We start from the raw sequence: 19,388 nt of genomic DNA, 5'->3' as shown, positions 1-19,388 counted from the left end.
CCTCAAATTCATTGTGTACGTTTGGGAGATCCAACCTGGATTTCTCTCTGTTCTTTGGTTTCAGAAGCTCTGGCTGTGGAGAAGGATTCCCTTGTTGTGCTGCTCCAAACCTTGAACCAAAACCCCATGAGGATGATGTTCAAGCAGCAAACAGAGAGGACAGAAGGGGGCACTTCAGAGGACAGGAAGAAATAGGTAATGAAAGTAGTGGGTTGTAAAGATTTTTTTTTTTTTTTTAACAGGTTTTTTAAGATACAAGGTTTCCAGACAGGGACTACTGAAGAGGAGGAGAAGTTTTTTAGCAGGCTGAAAACATGTGGGCTTCAGTAGCTTGAAGACTTTCATAGATAGCATTTAACCAACTGCCCTGATTTAGAGGCTGGGTTTAATTAATCAGATGCTACCAATAAATATGCAAAACACTAACAGAAGACTAATGCCAAGATTGGTTTCTAGCAGTTAATTGAACATCCTCTGTAGTGAGATCTGTATCTAAATTTATTTAGGAACTCACAGACTGTTAGTTTGCTTTGGAGATTTCATGGAAAGGCAAAAAAATCAGCATGAAAGAAAAAATGTCTCAGCTAATAACCACAGGGTCTTCTAAAGGGATTTCAGAGGTTCAAAAACACCTCTGAAAAAAGAAATCCAAGTCATGAAGGTTCTTGTACCCTGTTATTTTCTTGACTCGGAAGTGTTCAGTGTGTTTTAGGATCAAGTCCAAATAGTTTTTAAGGACTTAGGCCTTGTTTTCAATGAAAGGAAAATAAAAAGGAAGCAAAGTATAATAGATAAGTAAGGCTACATACATATTGAAAACAAAAATCTTTTCAAATCAAAGAACAATGATCTCTTATCTAGAGAAGGTTCAGCAAACAGGTTAATTCTTCATATCGCCATTAAACTCTTGGGCTTGATTTATTTCCCCTTATTTGTGCAGGAATTTTTATTTACCCCACAAGGCTTCACACTTTTTACATGTACATGTACTTGCCCAAAATGTCCAGTGGCGGAGAACAAGGTCCCTTGAGTCAGAAAAGCAATCTGAGAGGTTCCTGGAAAGATCTCTGTGGATGCAGTTATGTGTCATTCTGTCCTAAACCAGCCCCTGCATCCATCTGCTCCTCAGAAGGGATAAACTGATCTGGTTTGTAGATCATCAACAAGTTGGAAATTCAACTGCCACAAGAGATAAGATTTTACAGAGAAGATACTGAGGAATTAGTTCTTGTAACCAAGCCAGGCCTCATTTCCTAGAGAAGTGGCACAACATATTTAGTGAGTAGAAGTGACAGCATGGCTTCATCTGGCACTGCGAATTCACAGTCCTGTTTGGAGTCACCATAAGTCATCAACTGTAAAGTGTCTGGTTTCCTAAAGGAGCAGCTTTATTTCATTAACATTTTGAAAGTGACGTTGCTAATTGTACCATAATTTATCCAGGACCACAGTGTGAACTGCTGTTTTCAGTCAGGTTTTGGCCCTCGTTGCCAAGAGTTTAATAAAGAAAAGAGGAGGGGAGAGTAAGGAATTAAAGAGAAACAAGAATTGAAGGGTATCTAAAAGGGGCAGCATTGGTAGATGTGAGACAAGCTGGGATATTCAGCAGAGGGATTTGAAAACTGTCCCAGCAATGGAACTGCAAGCTGAGTAAACAGCCAATTCCTCCAGATCAAGGCTACTCCCTCTGATACTCTCAAGCATTTCCTACCCACCCATGAGTAGGATCAGCATGTGCCTGGTATTGCAGGCTTGCTCTGGCAAGTTTTTTAGTGAGGGGTTTTAAAATAAAAGTTCCTAGCAACAACCTGATTTAGGCTAGCAGTGAGAGTTGTGAAAACTGAGGCATGTGCAAAGGTGTCAGGTAAAATACTGGGATCTAAACATGTGCTTTACATGCTGGAATGCAACTGAAGGTGTTTTAATATGACACTTCAAAGTACAAACAGTGGTTTTATTTATTGAAATCAGTCTTGATATTCTCTCTTCACCTTGAGAAGCTTGGTGGGTGCTAGCTATGAAAATATCTGTAGTTATTCAGAGTTCAAGTAAGCACAGTCATGGATCAGTGAAACTTCCCTTCTTTCCCTGTTTGTGGATACACATTAATTTTTTTTTTTAAACTGTAAATTAAAAAGCTGCAGAGATTCATTTGTAGCAGGAGTTGGGTCATGGGAGGCTGGGAATGACATTCATCCAGTCTGTTCCTCAGGAAAATGTTTTCATTCAAACCTAGGGCTGCCCAGAATTGTTACCTCTCCTTATGGAGAAGACTTTTTCACATACACATTTGTAAGAAAACAAACCTGTTCTTCCCCCAAATCTGCATTTTTAGCACATCTTTTGTGTGTGTCAATCCAGGGTGACTTGTAAGAAGGGATTCTAGGTATAGGGGAAAACTTTTTTCACCACTAGGGCAGTCAAGGTGTGGAACAGGTGCCCAGAAAAATTCTGTGCTCTACTTCCATGGGGTTTTTCAAGCCCTGACTGGATAAATCTCCCAGGCCTGATCTCAGAGCAGAGCAGGATGTCAGGCTGGAGACCTTCCAAGGATCCTTCTCACCTGAATCGGGCTGCTGTAAACATACTCTAAGCTATTAACCAGAATGGAGAACTTTACTACCTTTCTTTCCTCTGACTTTTTATAGTGTTCTTCAGGCAGGAATTGAGTGCAGTGAGGTTTCTGACTAAATCATGTGAAGACTGTCACACAACTTTTTTTTAATGCAACCTAAGTAAGTAAATAAGTTCAAACCCAGAAAGTAAGTTCAGCCCAGTTGTGAATTAAGAGAAGAACTGTAAGGAAACCGGTTGGTCACCACTGGGCTAAACTGTGAAATTACTGCTAAGAATAGTTAACAATGGGACATAAGCATTTAATTTTTCAAATTAAGGACAAATTATAGGAATGGAAAAACCTGCATATTATCATTCCAGTTTTTAAGGGCTGTTGTCTGTGCAGCCCATCCCAAGTGCATCCCAGTGGGACAGTAATGCTGTCTTGAAGCTGGCTTTGTGTGACAAAGGCAGCTCTGGAACTCTGGGCCGTACAGCCGAGTGTGTGATGGTGCGTTCCACGGGGATGGGCTCCATCCAGGCACATCCCACAGCTGTCCTGCTCAGAATGTTACAGCCCGATGAAAAACTCTTTTTTGGTTCCTGCTGCCTTTTTGCTGTTTTTCCTGTTCTTACACACTTGGGGTTTTTCTTGCTGGCTGAACCTCCCAATGGCCATTGAGTATGTGGAAATCCCAACCAGTCCCTTCGGTGTCTTTAAGTCTTTACTTCCAGCTTCCTGCTCGGGGCTGTAGCAGGAGTGGGACCCCACCCTGAGGACCAGGCTGTGCAGTGGCTCCTCAGCCCCTGCTTGGTCACACATGAGGCATGTAAATGGAGCCCCTGGGGCTCCCTCAGCCTCCACCAGCCAGAATGCGCAGTGGCCACTTTTTGGCTGGCTTGGACATGACAGATACTAAAACAAAGAGTCAAATGCAAGGAATGATATAAGCTGCTCCTGCTGCTGCTTTTGTCCCGAATGCACCACTGAACACAGCAACTGTGGGGCGTGATGTGCTGGTTAAGTCACACATCATGGAATATTTGGAGTTGAAAGGGGTCATCAAGTCCAACCCTTAATGTAGGGAAGTGCATGCCCCATGAGGCTGTTTTTAGTGAAGGACAGTTCTTTCTCCATGCACATGTTGTTCAGGAGAATGAGACCTTGGAGGGCTCCTGGAAGCTGTGCCAGTACTCAGTGTCACTGAATTTCAGTATTGGTTGCTCTGCTCCACAATAACAAACCCTGATTCCTTCAATGACAATGTTCTTTTTGATATAGAAATTGCATTTGACAGCTAACAATCAGATTATTTACACACCACTTTGCCAGAATTAAAGAAACTTTAATCTGAATTTCCTAATGCTCTTAATTTAAAAAGAAACCTACACTGGTCTGTGCTCTCCCAAAAATGGCTCAACCTTCTGCAGCCTGTAGGGCCAGGAGTGGTTCCATTATGGCACTGAACATCTGATGTCCACCAGACTGATTAGCCAGAGCTTTGGGGAATTGGCTTTGTGCTCAACCCACAGATAACAGCCACCAAATCCAGCAAGGTGGAAAACATACTGACTCTGCTGTCTAAAACTGGGCACTGTGAGATACCTCAGAAAATTGCAGGTATTGCCAATATGCTCTTCAGCAATCAACCTCATCCTGACATTCATTCAGAATTGAGGATTGCCCTAAGCATAAATTAGGTTTGTTAACCTTTTCAAAAGTTGCTGCTTTTTAACTACTGCTCTTGCTGTATAAAATGTCCAGACCTTTGTTTGATCAAGTCTCTAAACTGTTGGCCTCACTCCTATCCCATGGCAGAGATTTCAGGAAGCGTTTCCTTTGGGGGCTTCCCTAACCATGCCACCTTCCAGCATCACAGATACTCAAACTGTGAATTTCAAAGTGGGAAAAAGCAGCTACAAACCTTTGATTATTTCTGTATGGTTTTGCTATGCTTTGATCTACTGTTAGAACCTCTCTTCATCCCCAAGCTGCTGCTTTCTGCTGCTGCTCCTGTTTTTCAGTATCCCCCTGTCCCAGTCTCTGCAAACAGCTGCCCTGCTCCTGAGCTGTTTCAGAGGGAAGGAAACCAAGCAAGTGAACTAATTCCTGCATCCCAAACAGCCCCTGCATGGCTCTGGAGCTGGGGAATCCCCCAGGAAGCTTTTAGGAGGGTGGAGAAAGCAGAGACAAGATCAAGACCAGCGCTCTAAAGCTGTGCTTAGGGGAAGAGCTGAGGGTGTTCGAGGGTGTTGCTGGGTGGATCTCCTTGGCTGGTTTTGGGGTTTGGCTCCTTTACATGGCTATGCTTTCAATTTATTTCAAAGGTGCCTGGAGCCTTATAAATCTGCATACATAGTAAGGAAGAGATTCTCCTCACAGTGGATACTGAACTCTGAGTGTAACCAGAATGAAGAGAATGTTTTGATTTAAATACATAATGAAGCAATATTTTCATAAAAATATCTTGTCTAGAAATGGGGAATTTTCTTTTTTAAAGGCATAGAGAGACACAGTTTCTAACAGAGGAATACTCTGGCTTGGAATACACACAAAAAAGATCCCCCTTCCCCAGAATCATTCTTTTTCACATGCTGATCAACAGATTAAAATCTATGAATATGATTTCTGGATTTTTAAATAATGGTCAGTGTTTTCAATGGGGAAAATGGGTGGGTGTTTTTCCTTCACCCAACTTTTCCTTCACAAATGCTCTCAGGAGTGTGGTTCTAACTCTCTTCCACCTCAGGTTAATTCAAGCTGGAAAGTTCTGCTGCTCCTGCAAACACCAGAAACCCAAGAGGTGCTCAGTGGTGTTAAGTCAATCATTTTTATCTGCTTGTACAGTGCTTTCTGCTCCAGAGAAAAAGTGCTGGAAATCTCAGCAATATCTCTGGGTATCGTAACCATCCCCAAATTATTTTCTAATCCGGTAGCACACAAGGAGAAAGTGGGAAAGAAAATTTGTCTTGATGCTTCAAGTTAAGCCACATAAGACTGAGGAAGGTCTGGATGCAGAGTACATACAGATGGGATGATGTCAGAGAAGAACACGTTTTTTTCTTTCCCCTTGGGAAGTGGGAATGACTTTTGGATTCTGCAAAAGTCTCTCCTGATTTAGTCTCCAACAACTTCTGGGAGGAGTAAAGTCAGGTGTCATCCACAGCCCACAGGGGCAGAGCAGGGGTTGCTCCAAAGCCCTGCTTATTTCTGACGTGATTCTGTGCTCACTGCCCTGTGAGATATTCCTATATTCCTGCTTTTAACTCACCCCAGGCGTGACACCCAAGTCCTTGTTTTACCTAGTCCTTGTTTTATCATCTCCAAGTTCTGTGGAGAACTGGCTCCTGATAAGAAAGTCCCTTGAGAGCAAATTAATTTATGAAGAAAGTGCTTTAAAAACTACAAGCAAGTATTTGCTGCTTCTGAAAGTGTATTTAATTCTACCTACTCTGAATCCCATGCACTTAAAATTCTCCCCAGAGTAAGTTTAGACAGGAGAGAGATTGTTTCTCCTGGATTCTATTTTTATAAGATAGGTAATGTCAGCTAAAATCACACTTAAATTTCTGCTCACTTTGCCATGTTTGATTCCTTTGCTCTGAATAAGATGGCTATTAAATGTTACCTTGTAGGCAACCTCTTTAAAACCACACAGAACATTGTTACCTGTCAAAAGTCCTTGTATTTCCCAATTATAAGAACTTTGGACAACTGTAGGAGTAGGCTGTTACAGTACTGATAAGGATTTCTTTCCAAATGTATAAAGCTACAAGATATCCAGGAATTGATTGTCCAAATTACTGCTTTTCTGGAATTATGGGGGTTTATATCCCATAATATGCCTGGGTTTTTTTTTCCCCCCCTTGAATTTCTTTAACTCTGGTGAATTTTAATTGAAATTGAAACCCAAACTTAACTCTTGGTATAAAGCCCAGTTCTACACAGCAATCTGCCTGGTCAGAGTTTGTGTCTGGTTTCCATCTGAGAGTGGGATTGGTTTGATTGCACACAATGTGCCCAGTTACCTGTTCACAGGATCCCAGCCATGCAGGCAGATGCACATAAAAACCCTGGAACGAGCTCTGCTTGTCCTCAGGAATCCCCATGGAGCATCTGTTCAGGCATGGACTGAACATGCTCAAGTGCAGGGTCAGATTTGCTTAAATCATCTCACACTGGGTCATGCACCAGACTAGGAGTTTCCTTCAGGTTAAATTCAGCTCATAAAGACAGGCTCAACAATATCTTCTTCTCAGAGCTGATCAAAACAGGCTTTATTAATTAATGTCCACTCAAAGGCATGAATTTTTTAAATCAGGAGTTAATAAAGCCAGATTGAGAGTTTTCCAAGGTAAACATCTCTTCCCAGGAGATAGACCTTCACACACTGAATCCTTTGTCATTCCATTGAAGAATTTTCCTTTAGAGTTATTTATTTAAGCCATTCAGTAAGAGCAACAGACAAGGAGCTACTGAATATCTAATTTTAAAAATGCTTAATTAAAATGCTTGGGATATATTTTGCCAGAAAAGGTCTAAGTAATTTCTGAGCCTCAATAACTTTTTCTTAGCACTGTAACTTATAAAAGTATATGTAACAAACGTTTTCTTAGTCACTTTTTTCAGCTTTGATCAGATAATTATACCTAACAAAAGTTAGACATTTCTCTCCTCTGCTTACAACAGGACCAACCTTTAACATTATTTCAGATTAACAAATAAGACACAAATGGGAATGAGCATTAAAGGCATTTTATAATAACTACATGTGTACTAAAATAGTTCAGAGCTCTGTAATTTGCAAGTCCCTCTTGTATTTTTAGTAAAGTTAAAAGGTAGATGAAAGAAGGTACACACAGCATTCCTGTGTATTTAGCATAGGGTTTTTTTTCAGGTTACATTTTGCTGTTTACTGAATTATGGCAAATAACCTTCTCTCCAAAACTGTTGTTATCTGGCTTCTGTGAAAACAAAATGTAGCAAATTAAAAATGAAACAGATATTCCTTTGTGAAATTTCATACTTTTTACTCATGAACTTTATATGTCTGATTACCTATTCCATTGTCATACAGAAAACAGAGATCTTACAAGCCCAGTTCAGATCTTCCAGCCTTGTGGATAGAAGCATCTAAACACTTTGACAGGTATGTGGCAAAATTCCCTTTGACAAGAACCCTTCAGCTCAAAGGAGGCTTAAATTTTGTGTGATTTATTCTAGACCAAGCATAAATGATGATAGCCCATAAAAAGTAGCTCAAAAAGCATCACAGAGGGGAATAAAAGAATAAAAATTCTTTAAATCTAATGAAAGGAGGTAGTTAAGCTCAGCTTACATTAATCCCAGTTAACACAGACACAGCACAAAGGAGTTGCCATGACAAAGTGCCTGCACAAGAGGAGTTGACTACACCACAAAAAATGTGGAATGTTTAAGATGCAACCTGGTAGGTGAACTCAAAAATTATACTCTCCTTGTGGTTTCTACCAGACCAAAAGTATCTCACCAGAAGGGAGTCCTGTAGCACTCCCACTGGTTTTGACAGTAGGAAAATGGCAAACCAGCAAGCCTAACTACCACTCTGAATGAATTCCTGCAGTGCTGGAGACTGGTGTGCTCTGCTGTAGGGCAGCAGATGGTATTCCCAGTATTCCCTAGCAAAAGACAGGGAGTGCAACACAGGCATCCCTGGGTGGTGCAGAGAGGAATCAAACAGGCCTCTGCTGCTTTTGCAGGAAGCTTTGTTCTTCCTGTAGGGCTGTTCTGGCACACAGAAACAGCAGCTATCATCTTCCCTGGCCAGCATGGGAAGGGAGATATCACTTGGAAAGAGAATAAAATGAGGAAAATAAATTTCAAAATTCAGCTCTTGAACTAATTTTCCAGCTTCCTAAATTTGTGTACCATCACTGGAGATGCTCAAGAAAGATCCTGGACCTTTGAAAATTGTGTCTGCAATGCTGAGATCCTTCTGAAACGTTCTAGCAAATGTGACTCAGTAACCCAGATAACAAGAGTGAAAATAAAACACAGGTAAGAGCACTTCCTTTATCCACTAATTAATCAGAAGTAGGAATCAGGTTTGAAACTGGAGGAAAAAAGTGGTGGTTGAGAGAAAATCATCTTGAGCAAGAAACTGGGGAGAGGAGGAGCACAGAGTGTTTCTCAGGAGGCTGAAGAGTGACAGTGCAGGATACTGTGAGGAAACAACTGCTAAAAGCAAGCGCAATGAGAACATCCCAGTGGCAATACGGTCACTATTAAATTACCTCAAAAAGGTGCTAAAAGCAGCTGCCAGTGTGCCTTGTTTGGGGAAGTGCCTGTATCACTGTGATGCTGTGGAATATATTCCTCTGAGAGCAGGTTTTGGCACAGGGAACACAGGGAGCACAGCACGTGCTGCACCAAGTCCTGTTTCGTGCCCTCTGGTGCTGTTGAGTGCAGCATGTGACAGCCCTCTCTCCTGGTGTGGTTTCCTGACGCACAGGTGTGGTTGTAGGATGCACAGATCTGAGTGTCTGCAACAGGTACAGGGAATTCCTCGAAGAGAGAAATAAGTGCTCTGAACTGTTTAATAGGGTGCCAAGTACTCTGGGATGCCAAGCCAGCAGGCATGAGCACATTCTTCCCCTTTGCTATCTGGTGTTATTCCTGATTGCATTGTGAAAAAGACCTCAGAGAGAGGAATTGTGAAGGAGGACAGATGGCTGGAGTTTGGACTTTCTTCAGGCCATGTGCCTTCTGAATCATTTGCTGTGTTTTGTCTGTCAAAACGTGAGCCTCCTCGGAGCTACTAAGGCAACAGGCTTTAAAATCAACAAATGCAGCCCACAAGGATGACAGCCGAGGGGACTACTGTGTGATTCCATTCTTCTGCAGCAAGAGGCCATGAGAACTGCTAATGAGTTTACTTAAACTTGAAGTCCAGTGCTTGCCTGCATAATCCCAATTCAGGAAGCTAAGGTAAATACAACTCGGGGAAGCTTGCTTGCCTCTAGTGCACTTCACAGGATGAGCAAATGGGAAGAATCTTTAGCAGCAATGCACTGAGCGTATTCCTGCAGAGGTCAGGACAATGGGAAAGCAGTAACTAACTCAGGAAAGGAAAGCAGCTGCTAGTATTTATGTTTGTGATGGATGTCACAGTAAAATGGTCCGAAAGAACACAGAATATCTCTCCAAGGGCTTGACTTGACACTCACAGCTGTGCAAATAGCATAAATGGGAAGATGATTCAGAGTGGCCCGACTTCAAAAATGCCCAAAACCAGGCCCTCAAAACAAGATGGGTTTTTGTGAATGTCCCTCTGGACCCTCAGGGCAACTAAAGAGATGCTGCTCTGCAGCAGAATGCAGCAGTTTCACAGATTAACATCTTGAACAGTTGGTTCGGGATGGGCTGGTGAAAGATGATCTCCGCATGATGTTTCCAAATGTACAAGGTATTAATTGGAAGCTATGAACAAAGAGCTGTGAAAGTGTCAGCTTCTGTCCTTCTGCAGGTTGTCTTAGACCTGCAGAATTCCTATGGCTTGTCCCAGTAATGAGTATTCAAGTGGCACATGTAACCAGGTCAGTCTCTTAGAGTGGCTACAGCTGGCAACAAGTGTTCCCCACTTCCTGGAGTGCTGCACAAACACATGGCCTGAGGGAGCACTTGGACCTACTGCCATCCTAAACCACCCAACCAGGCCTTATTTTTCCTGCCACAGTCTCTGTCTTCACCCTATCCTCAAACTCAACAGGCCTAGTGGTGTTCACAGAACCATAAAATAGTTTGGGTTGGAAGGAGACCTTGAGGATCATCTTGTCCCACCCTTGCCATGATTAGGGACACTTTCCACTATCCCAGCCCCATCCAACCTGGGCCTGAACACTTTCAGGGATGGGGCAGCCACAAGTAGCCCTGAAGGATTTTTGAAAGTACTCCTTTACCCACAGGAAGGGGGAAAACTTGGGATAGTACAATATTTTACAAAAAGCTCTCAAAAACATTTTGGTGACTAAGGAACAGCTATAGCTGTATTTGAGGCTGTGTCTGTATTAGAAAATGGGTTGAGCCCATAGGAGCAGATCCCAGCTTCATGCAGAGGCTCCAAAATCCCAGTCCATGCACTTCTGAGGCTCCTGAAGTCTGGCCCTGAAAGCTGAGTGCTCGTTAGTGGTGGTGGCACATCAGTGGCACCCCTGGGGTGCATTTCAGGTTGAGTTTCAGCTGGCTGGATGTGGCTGCATGTTCTAGGAGCTCTCAGGGAGGGGAATCAAAGTGCAATGAGTGGAGCTCATTAGGAGCTGCAGTGCCCCAGCCAAAATGCCAGGGAGGAACCTCCTGCCACAGCACAGCCAGGCTCTGCCAAGGGCAACCAAGTGCACCTGCACTCACACTCCTTTTATGTCTTTTATATGCCAGCTGTGCATCCCTGACATATGTAAATATATATAATATAAAGTGATTTTTCTATGGAAAACATCATGAACTGCTCCCCCTTGTCCCTCCTTAACAAGACAACAACCAAAAGGATTCTACAGATGCAAAATTTAGCCTTATTTGACTTATTCACAATTAACTTCTTGAATCAAAAGCATAGCTTGAGTATGATAAGTTACTTTGAAAAATACCAAAAAAACAAAACAAAACAAAAAACCTTAACCTCTACCAGTGTAAGGATACCTAAAGTGATTTTGAAGGGGGAAAAATAACCACAGCACGGAAAACAAATTCATCATTTGCTTTCTTCCACAGAGGAGGAAAAAAGCAACCAATGTCCATCAAGTTTCAACAGAACTCTGGAAAAATGTCTTTCTCCCACAGAAGCAAGCACTGATCTCTTGTATTGCAATCTGTCTGCCTCCTGTACTTGACATTGCAGCAGCACAAAGGGTTACAAACAGGCTGGAGAAGTATCAAAAGCTAATCTAGCTGAGAAGCAAAAATGTTTGCTTACTTTATTGCTTGTATTGCCAACATGATAGGAATTAAGGAAAATAAGTTCTTTTCCCTTCTCAAGTTTACAGTTTATTTGGTAGCTTTTTTGGTCCCTTTTTTCATTCAAGTGCCATTAACATTCTAAGAGAAGCCAGTACTTTCTTGGAGACTAGGCTTGACAAAATTGAATTAATTGGGTGATTTTCTTTTGAATTCAATAGGAGCAGACTCAAATCACAGAGAGCCTAACAACAAAGTAAAATAAAACTCAGTCCTGTATGCAGGCACAGAGTGCAGCTATTCATGGTTCTTATCAGGGAAAAGATGTCTGGTAACCTGAGTTAACTCAGCAATTTGTTTAAAATTATTTCTTACTCTGTTTTTTTGCTCTTCCCCATTACAGTGATACCCTCATAGGGACAGGGCTGAACATCCATGTGGCTTCCTGAAAGTGTGACCAGGTGCCACATATGGAAATCTCCCTGAGGGACAAATTTAGGAGTGACAGTAAAGTGGGAACTGACTGGGATGGAGATGAAGGGGATTTGATAAGTTCATAAACTCAGAATTTTAAGTGCAGTTCAAGTGTTTATGTTGAAGCACGACTTTTTGCACATGAGAGATCTTCCTCCAGAATAACCTCTCTCATTCTTGCTTCAGTTTGGGGGTTCCTGGCATCACTGCTCATAAAGAGTGTCTTAAGAGTGTCCCAGGAAATATTTGCTACCCCCACTTCTAACATCAATGTCGTCACACTAGAACATGTTTCTGCTCACTGGTAGTAATAAAAATGTGTGTCAGCACATCACTGGAGTGAAGTCTACCAGGACCAGTGTCATTTATGGGCATTTATTCCAAACACAGGAACCACAGGAGTGTTTTTGGCTTGTCATTCCCACACTGTTCCAAGCTCAAAAAGGGAGTGGATACTTGTGTTAAAACAGAAGGCCCCTCACACTGCAGCATGATGTCAGTAATTCAGCTCCTTGGAGCATGTTATTGTTTGAAACAGAGGTCTCCACACTTTCACATTGGTTATAAAATACTTAGTGCTGCTGGACTGGAAGGGAAATGTCATACATCTGCAAACAATTAGAAGGAGCTGGACTTCATATTTGATTTACTAAACAATAAAACAAGCTTAAGTGTGACTATATCTGTAAGTTACACTCCCTAGGAGCCTCAAGCAGCTATCATAGCAAAGTCTTTTAACCATAATTAAATAAATCCGCAGTGGGACCATTGCTGATCAAGATTATCTTTTATAAGATATTTTCAGCAGTGAAAAGCATGAAGATCATGAAACTGGATGCATGCTTTAAGTGCTCCAAAACTCTTTTATTCTTCATTTCAAGCACACTGTCCACTACCCTTTGTCCAGCTGGAATGCATTCAATACAATATATTTCAGCTTTTAAATACTAATATTTTTATGCTTTCTGCATTTAGATTGAAATGTTGGCATGAAGAAATTAGTAGCTTGATGCAGTTAAGCCCAAGATTTTACCATAGCTTGTGTGCCTGCTGGTTAAAACTTCTGGTACCATAATAGCACTTAGTTGTTGTTATAAATTAACCAAAGATTTGGGAATTGAATAGAAATATTTAGTTGCAAGTTCCGGGTAGCCAAAGCATGGAATAACGTAATAGTAATCTATCACCACCAATTTCTCTTCAACAAAACAGAAACCTTAACCGGTTGTCAGTCTCTCAGTTCAACCTAACCCTCAACCTTTGTTTGGAGCACAAACTATGGGTACTAAATGTGGTCAAACTGCCCTACTGTATCCCAAAGGTACACACCTAAAGCTAGCATAGCAAAAGGGATAGTCATGTTTTGAAATCTTCTAGCATGACTTGCATTCTTTAGCAAATAAAAATGTTATGTGCTGAAGTTGGAACAGTTTATTACAGTTCACCAGTGAAGAGTAGTGCCAGCAGCATCACCTGAAGGAGGGAGTACCGGGCCAAATCCAGAAGTTCTGCTCCTGGTTTTGCTGAGGCTTTGCCAAGTTAAACTAAGGAAAAAGCCTATTTTCCATCTAAGGAAAATTTTGATTTTCCCTTGGTGACCCCCAGTGAACGCCCAGGGTTCAGGAGATCTGACCTCCTGTGGTAGGTTCTGTACTTGACATTCTTGAATCAGAGTGACAGAAATGTTGGACATGAGCAGATAAGCCAGAAATGCAACTCTGAGGCTTTGCCTACAAAAATAACTCCTCTAGCCTCCATGATGATTACTGTGGTCCAGAATGACAGGGAATTTACTTACTAGTGATAAATAATGTCCTGTGTACATGAATACCAGGGAGAAGGAAACTACCACTGTGTATTACAGCCTGCCCTGATTACAGTCCCTAAAGTACTATTTTATGTGATTATACTGCTGCAGTCCACAAAGTGGAAAAGATGAACCATGGGGTCAAGTTTTGCCCTCTCTTTGCATGGGTGTCCCTCCAATGTGCTTGAAAAGCAAGTTTGTGAGCAAGGGGTAGAATATATTTCTATGAAAGAAAACAAAACAATGGCCAAAACATTTGTTACTTCAGCAAGTAGAAGAGTAAACTGTTTATATAAAATAATAAATGAAACAGTCTTGGTTTACAGAAGTGCTTGTGAGGCTGGTTCCTGAATGCATACAATTAACATTGCTAATGCCCTGAGAATTTTTGGCACTGTGTGTGGTGTATGTACACTCAGATGAAAGCTCTTCATTGCCATAGTTTCAAAGAGTAGCCAGGCTAGGACTGGAAGTAAACTGGCAGGGTCTGCCTAGGGCTACTTCCACAGAGATCAGAAGAGCACATGATGTTCAGAAGTTGGGTTCCTACTGCTGGAGGAATATTCCTTATCCACAATAAAAATATAGGACCCTTCTGCACTGCAGCCTGCTCTAAGCAAAACCTCATCCTGCGGTTATTTTTTGTTCATTCAGCATTCACTTACTGAAAAAATACAGAGTTCTGCAAACCTTTTCAAATTGCTTACACCTTGCTGCATTGCCCACTCTTTTCAGAGCACTTTCTTTCCTAGACATACTTAATACAACACAAAATGCTTCACTAGAGTACTTTTAAGACATTTTTTAGGAGCTGCAGACACTGGAATTAATTCAACTTTTTAGCCCAAAAGTAGATGGAACAGACTGTAGAGGTTGCAGCAAACTGCACATTCTGATGCCTTGAACAACACAGACTGTAAAGGTTGCAACAAACTGCACATTCTGATACTTTGAACAACAACAGTGGCATTTCTATATTTTATTTTTGTATCCTTAAAGGTGTTAATGGAGCATCAGTCCCTTCCAGTCAGTGCAAGGGCTACAGGCTGTCATTCCCCTGGGTCTGTGGTCACCCACACTGCAAGTGCACCGGGAGCAGAAGTGAGGCAGGCACTGGCTTACCTTGGCACACGTTGTGGTCACTTTGCTCATACCCAGCTGCACACTGGATTTGGTGGGTTGGGTTGGGAGGGGCGCGCTGGGGGTCGGCTGGGGTCCGGCGAATGACACTGTTTCGACCACTTGTGGATTCAGCTGCTGCTTCTTCTCGCTCATTTACAATAATTTGCGCTGTTCTGGGTAGACAGAGGTATCCTCCATAGTGGTTAACACATTTCATCCCACCTTTACATGCATCTGGGACTATTTCACATTCATCAATATCTGTGGTTAGCAACAACACAAGTCATGCTTTTAACAGTCAAACCTTCTGCAACAGCCATTAACACAAAGAACACGACAAGACAGGCATGCACACCTCCCTGTCCAAAACAGGGGTGTGCAGTGAGAATACTTTAAGAATACCAGTGACAAGTCTGTCTTTGAAAATTATTTACTGTACCTTTGCACCGTTGCCTAACAGGATCCCATTCATAGCCATCTGTGCATTGCTGTGGAGAAAAAAAAAAAAATTTGGTTACTTGGGATTCTTTGTTTTGGAAAAACAGTGTAGTCAGTGAACTCCAAGTGTGACACAAAGGGAAATGCAATACCTTGGTAGGCTAGACAAATGGCAATTGGTACAGCACTGCTGTGTAGGAACAGCAAAACCTGTGGGTCCCTTCCCACTTGGAATGCTCTATGACACACAGACAGTGCCTCTGTCTCACGAAGTTCCCAGTATATTGTTTGTTGTGAGCAGGCTGGGGAGCAAAGTGAGAAAACCATTGCTTTCTCCTTCCCTTGTTCCTGTGCCCTGTGTTATACCATCTCTCCTTGGCTGGATCCTTGGATGATCTTATGTGTGACCAAGCTGGCCAGAATGAAAATCTTCTTATGAAAAGCAACCAGTTTTTCTGAATTTAGATCTTATTCCCTGCCTTCCAACAGGTGAACCTCTTTCATTCCCAGACTCACTTTGCCAGAGGGACTAAGAAGACTCTGCCCCTGGACTTCACCCTCTCTCCCATTAGCACTATAGCAATTGGGAAGGATCCCATGACAGCTGGAAATTCATTCACATGCTTTTTAATCATATGACTCCAGAAACTGCCGTCTAGGAAGGACAATTTATATTGTGAGACACACAATAAATGGTTACAGTTTATAACAGCAGGGCTACTTATTTATACAAGACTTTGCAAAATTCAAACAAGGCTATACGCAGCAACTATTCATATCAATGCACACCAGCAAGTTCAGGAAAGATTTTAAATAGTCTGCTCTGTATCTTCATTATTCCTTTGCCCAAAACCATTAAATTATCCAGAAGGCAGTCATTTTATTTGCAGGTCACAGTTACAGAGACTGATTAGCGAAGTATCATGGTGCTGCAGAAGAAACCTTTAAAATATTAAAATATCATTGAATCAACCAGACTGTGCTATGTAGGTGCATCTTGGGCTGCTCAGGGTATTACTTTAATGGCCCCATACAAAAAAAGAATGGAGTTGACTAATGTAATTAGTCACAGTCAAGCAAGCTAAATCTTAATGCAACTCCTCTGCTACTGAGGGACTTACAAGTGACAAACTTGACTTTCTGATGCCAAGATCCACTTTTTGCAGGTCTTCTCCTCAAGTTATTTTGAGGGACCTGTTACTGACGGACTCTGACTCGGCAGGAGGATTGAAAATATTTTCTTCTCTTGCAGGTGACACCAGCGATTTGTCAAATGTGGCAGCAAGTTGTAGCTTGGAAGGGTTTTTCTCCCCAAGGGGTAAGTGGACACTCTCTAAAGGATTGACTACATGCTGAGTTGACAACTTCAAAGTTACTGTAGCTATGAAAAGGCAAACCCAAAAGAAAACAGCTAATTCATGCATTTACTGAATCACCCAATTCCTGTTAATGCACAACAGAAGTACTGTCTGTTTAACTGCAAGGAGCCAAGTCCATCTATTACTGCAGCCAAAGGCTTTTACAATAGCAAAGGATTTGGCCCTCCATGGATACAATATGTGCATGAGAAACAGTAGCATCCCAAGAACAAAATCTCCTAAAGCTGTTTTTTTTTTGTTTCATTTTACATGATCAGCGTTTAACCATCAGTGAAGCACCTAAAGGGTAAGACCTCCTTGAAAATGGAACATAGGTGCCCAAGTCACATAGGCTTACTAGAAATGTTCAATTGGTATAATCAGAATTATCCACAATGCACAATTAAACCCCCCTCATACAATAACTGTGAGAAGGGAGGAGGGTTCCACTTATATACAGGGACTTTAAAACAAAAGTAAATCACAGAAGCCTCTAAATAAAACTACTCCCAGCCTTCAAAACCCTAATGTTTCTAAAGCCCAATGTTAAAGTATTTTATTACTGACTTCCTGAAGCTTACTTGAGGCTTCTTTAAGCCCTGACTTCTACAAGAAGGTCCAAATCTGCAATATTTACTTGCTTGAGCCATCCCACTGACTTCAGTGGGATTACTTGTATAAAACACAATCCCGGGTTTTGGCTGTGGTTCTCTAACTTTTTGCATGTGTGCAGAATTTTCTGCTTGTGTGGCATTGAGCTGATGTGTGTGTGCATATCCAGAGGTCCACCCATATGAAGCAAGTTGCAGGGATTACAACTGTAATCAGATGTGAAAATTCAGGTTTTTCCCCAGCCCAAGCTGGGGTAATTGCCACTCCTTCCATGACATGCATTATGCAAGTGAAGCACTGAACACAAGCAGATTGAAAAGAAGAAGCCTGACAAAAAGGCCTTTAAATCTCTTAGCCTGCTACTTGGTTGCAAGCAGAACCTATTTCCAGTATTCTTGAACGATTTTATCAAGCCATGCAAAACCACTGCTTAAAATCAGCTTAAAAAAGAACAGTTCCATGATCACTCCGGGATTCAGATGCTTCATTAAGAGCCCCAAATTTGGAAGTACTTACATTTTGTTAAAAGTGGCTTGAAACATCCATAAGAAAACACAAAAGAATGTTTGACCTAATTATCTGTCAAACTCCATATATTTCAAATGAAGGTCCTAGGGACCCTGCATTTATGAAAATGGCTTTAAAAAAAAATTGTCCAGTTCCTCATGTGAGTACATAGATAAACTTTTCAAAAAAAGCAGTTGTAATGTATTTTGCTCAATCTTGTCAACTTGAACTTTTAAACACTCTTTGATTGCAGGAACAGCTTCTTTTATGGTTAACATTCAAACTCATCGCCCTCTGTAGCACATGCTATACATTGGCAAGAAATTCGGTTTTACTTAAGGGTCATTTAGCAAAGAATCCCCTCAAAGCAGTAATTATCTCCAAGTCCTTTAAACCTTACCGTGTACGTTATGGTTTCCTCAGTTTCCTGCGAATGTACTGTAAAAAGAACGAGCGCAGCCAAGAACATAGCTGTCAACATCGTGAACCTTGAAAGAAAGGAAAAACAAATCAAGCAGGAATGCTTTTAGCGGTCTCCTTTGCTGGAAGAGACCGCAGCACCCCTGGGACTGGGCTGGGACCGGGTCCTGCCCGGGGAGCTCACCCAGCTCCTACCTGGGAGAGGCGGCCCGGCGCTGCCCGCTCGCTCCCGCACGGAGAGGGTGAGGTTTGGCCGTGCTTCCCAGCCCGGGGATTTTATCCAGCTGGGAGAGAGGGGCGGAAATAACCAGTCAATGGAGCTTAAAACACCCCAGCGCTCATCGGGAGCAGCGCCGGACAAGGCGCGGGCAGCGGCACTGCCCGGCCGGCGCACGCTTTGGGGCGGAAGAGCGATTTTTCAGTCAAAGCGAGGCGTAGGGAACAGCCCGCACCTGCCGGGCTCTGCCAGGGACCCGCTGGGGCAGAGCCCTGCCCGGGGGCGGCGGGCACGGAGCCGCCCGCGCTGCCCGCTCCTACCTGCGGCACCGGGCGAGCGCCAGTCGCTGCTCCCGTCCACCTCTTCCGCTGCGCTGTCGGCGGCCGCTCGCTCTCCTCGCCCCGCTGCCGGTGCGGTGTCGGCGGCCGCTCGTTCCCTTCGCCCCGGTGTCCGTGCGTGCCGGCGGCCGCTCGTTCCTTTTCCCGCGGTGTCCGCGCGGTGCCGGCGGCCGCTCGCTGTCCTTCCCCGCGGTGCTGCGCGGCGCCGGCGGCCGGCGGTGCCCGTTCTCCCGCTGCCGGCAGCCGCTGTCCGTGCCCGACGGCCGCCGCTCCCCCGCCGCTGTCGGTGCGTGCCCGGTGCCGGCCCCGGGCTAAATAGAACGGGCGCCTGTCCCGCCGGCGCCGCGCGCGCCCCCTGCCGTCCCCGCGGGCGCGCGCGGGGCAGGTGCGGCCCCACCGCCATGTTGGGGCCGCGGGGGCAGCCCCGGGCACGGCCCCGCGCGGGCAGGGGCAGCCGTGAGGGCGGGCGGGCGGGGCGGGGCGGGGCGGCCCCGGGGCCGCTCCCTCACGGGTGCGTCTCCGAGGGAGCGCGGCACGGCCGTGGTTTGGTCGTGTGTCGTGAGTGGTGCAACGGTAGAGTCCTTAAGGTTGGGGAAAAAAGAGCTTTGAG

At 43.4% G+C, this 19,388-nt stretch overlaps 1 protein-coding gene across 2 annotated transcripts in view; it reads right to left on the bottom strand.

Annotated features, from left to right (window-relative positions):
* EFEMP1 (EGF-like fibulin extracellular matrix protein 1) overlaps positions 1 to 19,044 on the bottom strand; it is a 45,399-nt gene extending 26,355 nt beyond the window's left edge. The window contains exons 1-5 of one of the 2 annotated variants that reach the window (XM_021527521.2): positions 18,761 to 19,042; positions 18,419 to 18,507; positions 18,204 to 18,291; positions 15,328 to 15,376; positions 14,889 to 15,149 (exon numbers count right to left, since the gene is read on the bottom strand). In XM_021527521.2, the coding sequence (XP_021383196.1) occupies positions 14,889 to 15,149; positions 15,328 to 15,376; positions 18,204 to 18,284 (391 nt within the window). In that variant the 5' untranslated portion in view covers positions 18,285 to 18,291; positions 18,419 to 18,507; positions 18,761 to 19,042. Of the gene's footprint in view, positions 1 to 14,888; positions 15,150 to 15,327; positions 15,377 to 18,203; positions 18,292 to 18,418; positions 18,508 to 18,760 lie in introns of both variants that reach the window. The other variant, XM_021527522.2, reaches the window with a different exon arrangement.
* Between the last annotated feature and the right edge of the window lie 344 nt (positions 19,045 to 19,388).

The sequence above is a fragment of the Lonchura striata genome, chromosome 3 (assembly GCF_046129695.1).
Source record: "Lonchura striata isolate bLonStr1 chromosome 3, bLonStr1.mat, whole genome shotgun sequence".
NCBI lineage: Eukaryota > Metazoa > Chordata > Aves > Passeriformes > Estrildidae > Lonchura > Lonchura striata.
The sequence above is the reverse complement of the archived record's forward strand: the minus strand, read 5'-3'. Positions and strand labels throughout refer to the sequence as shown.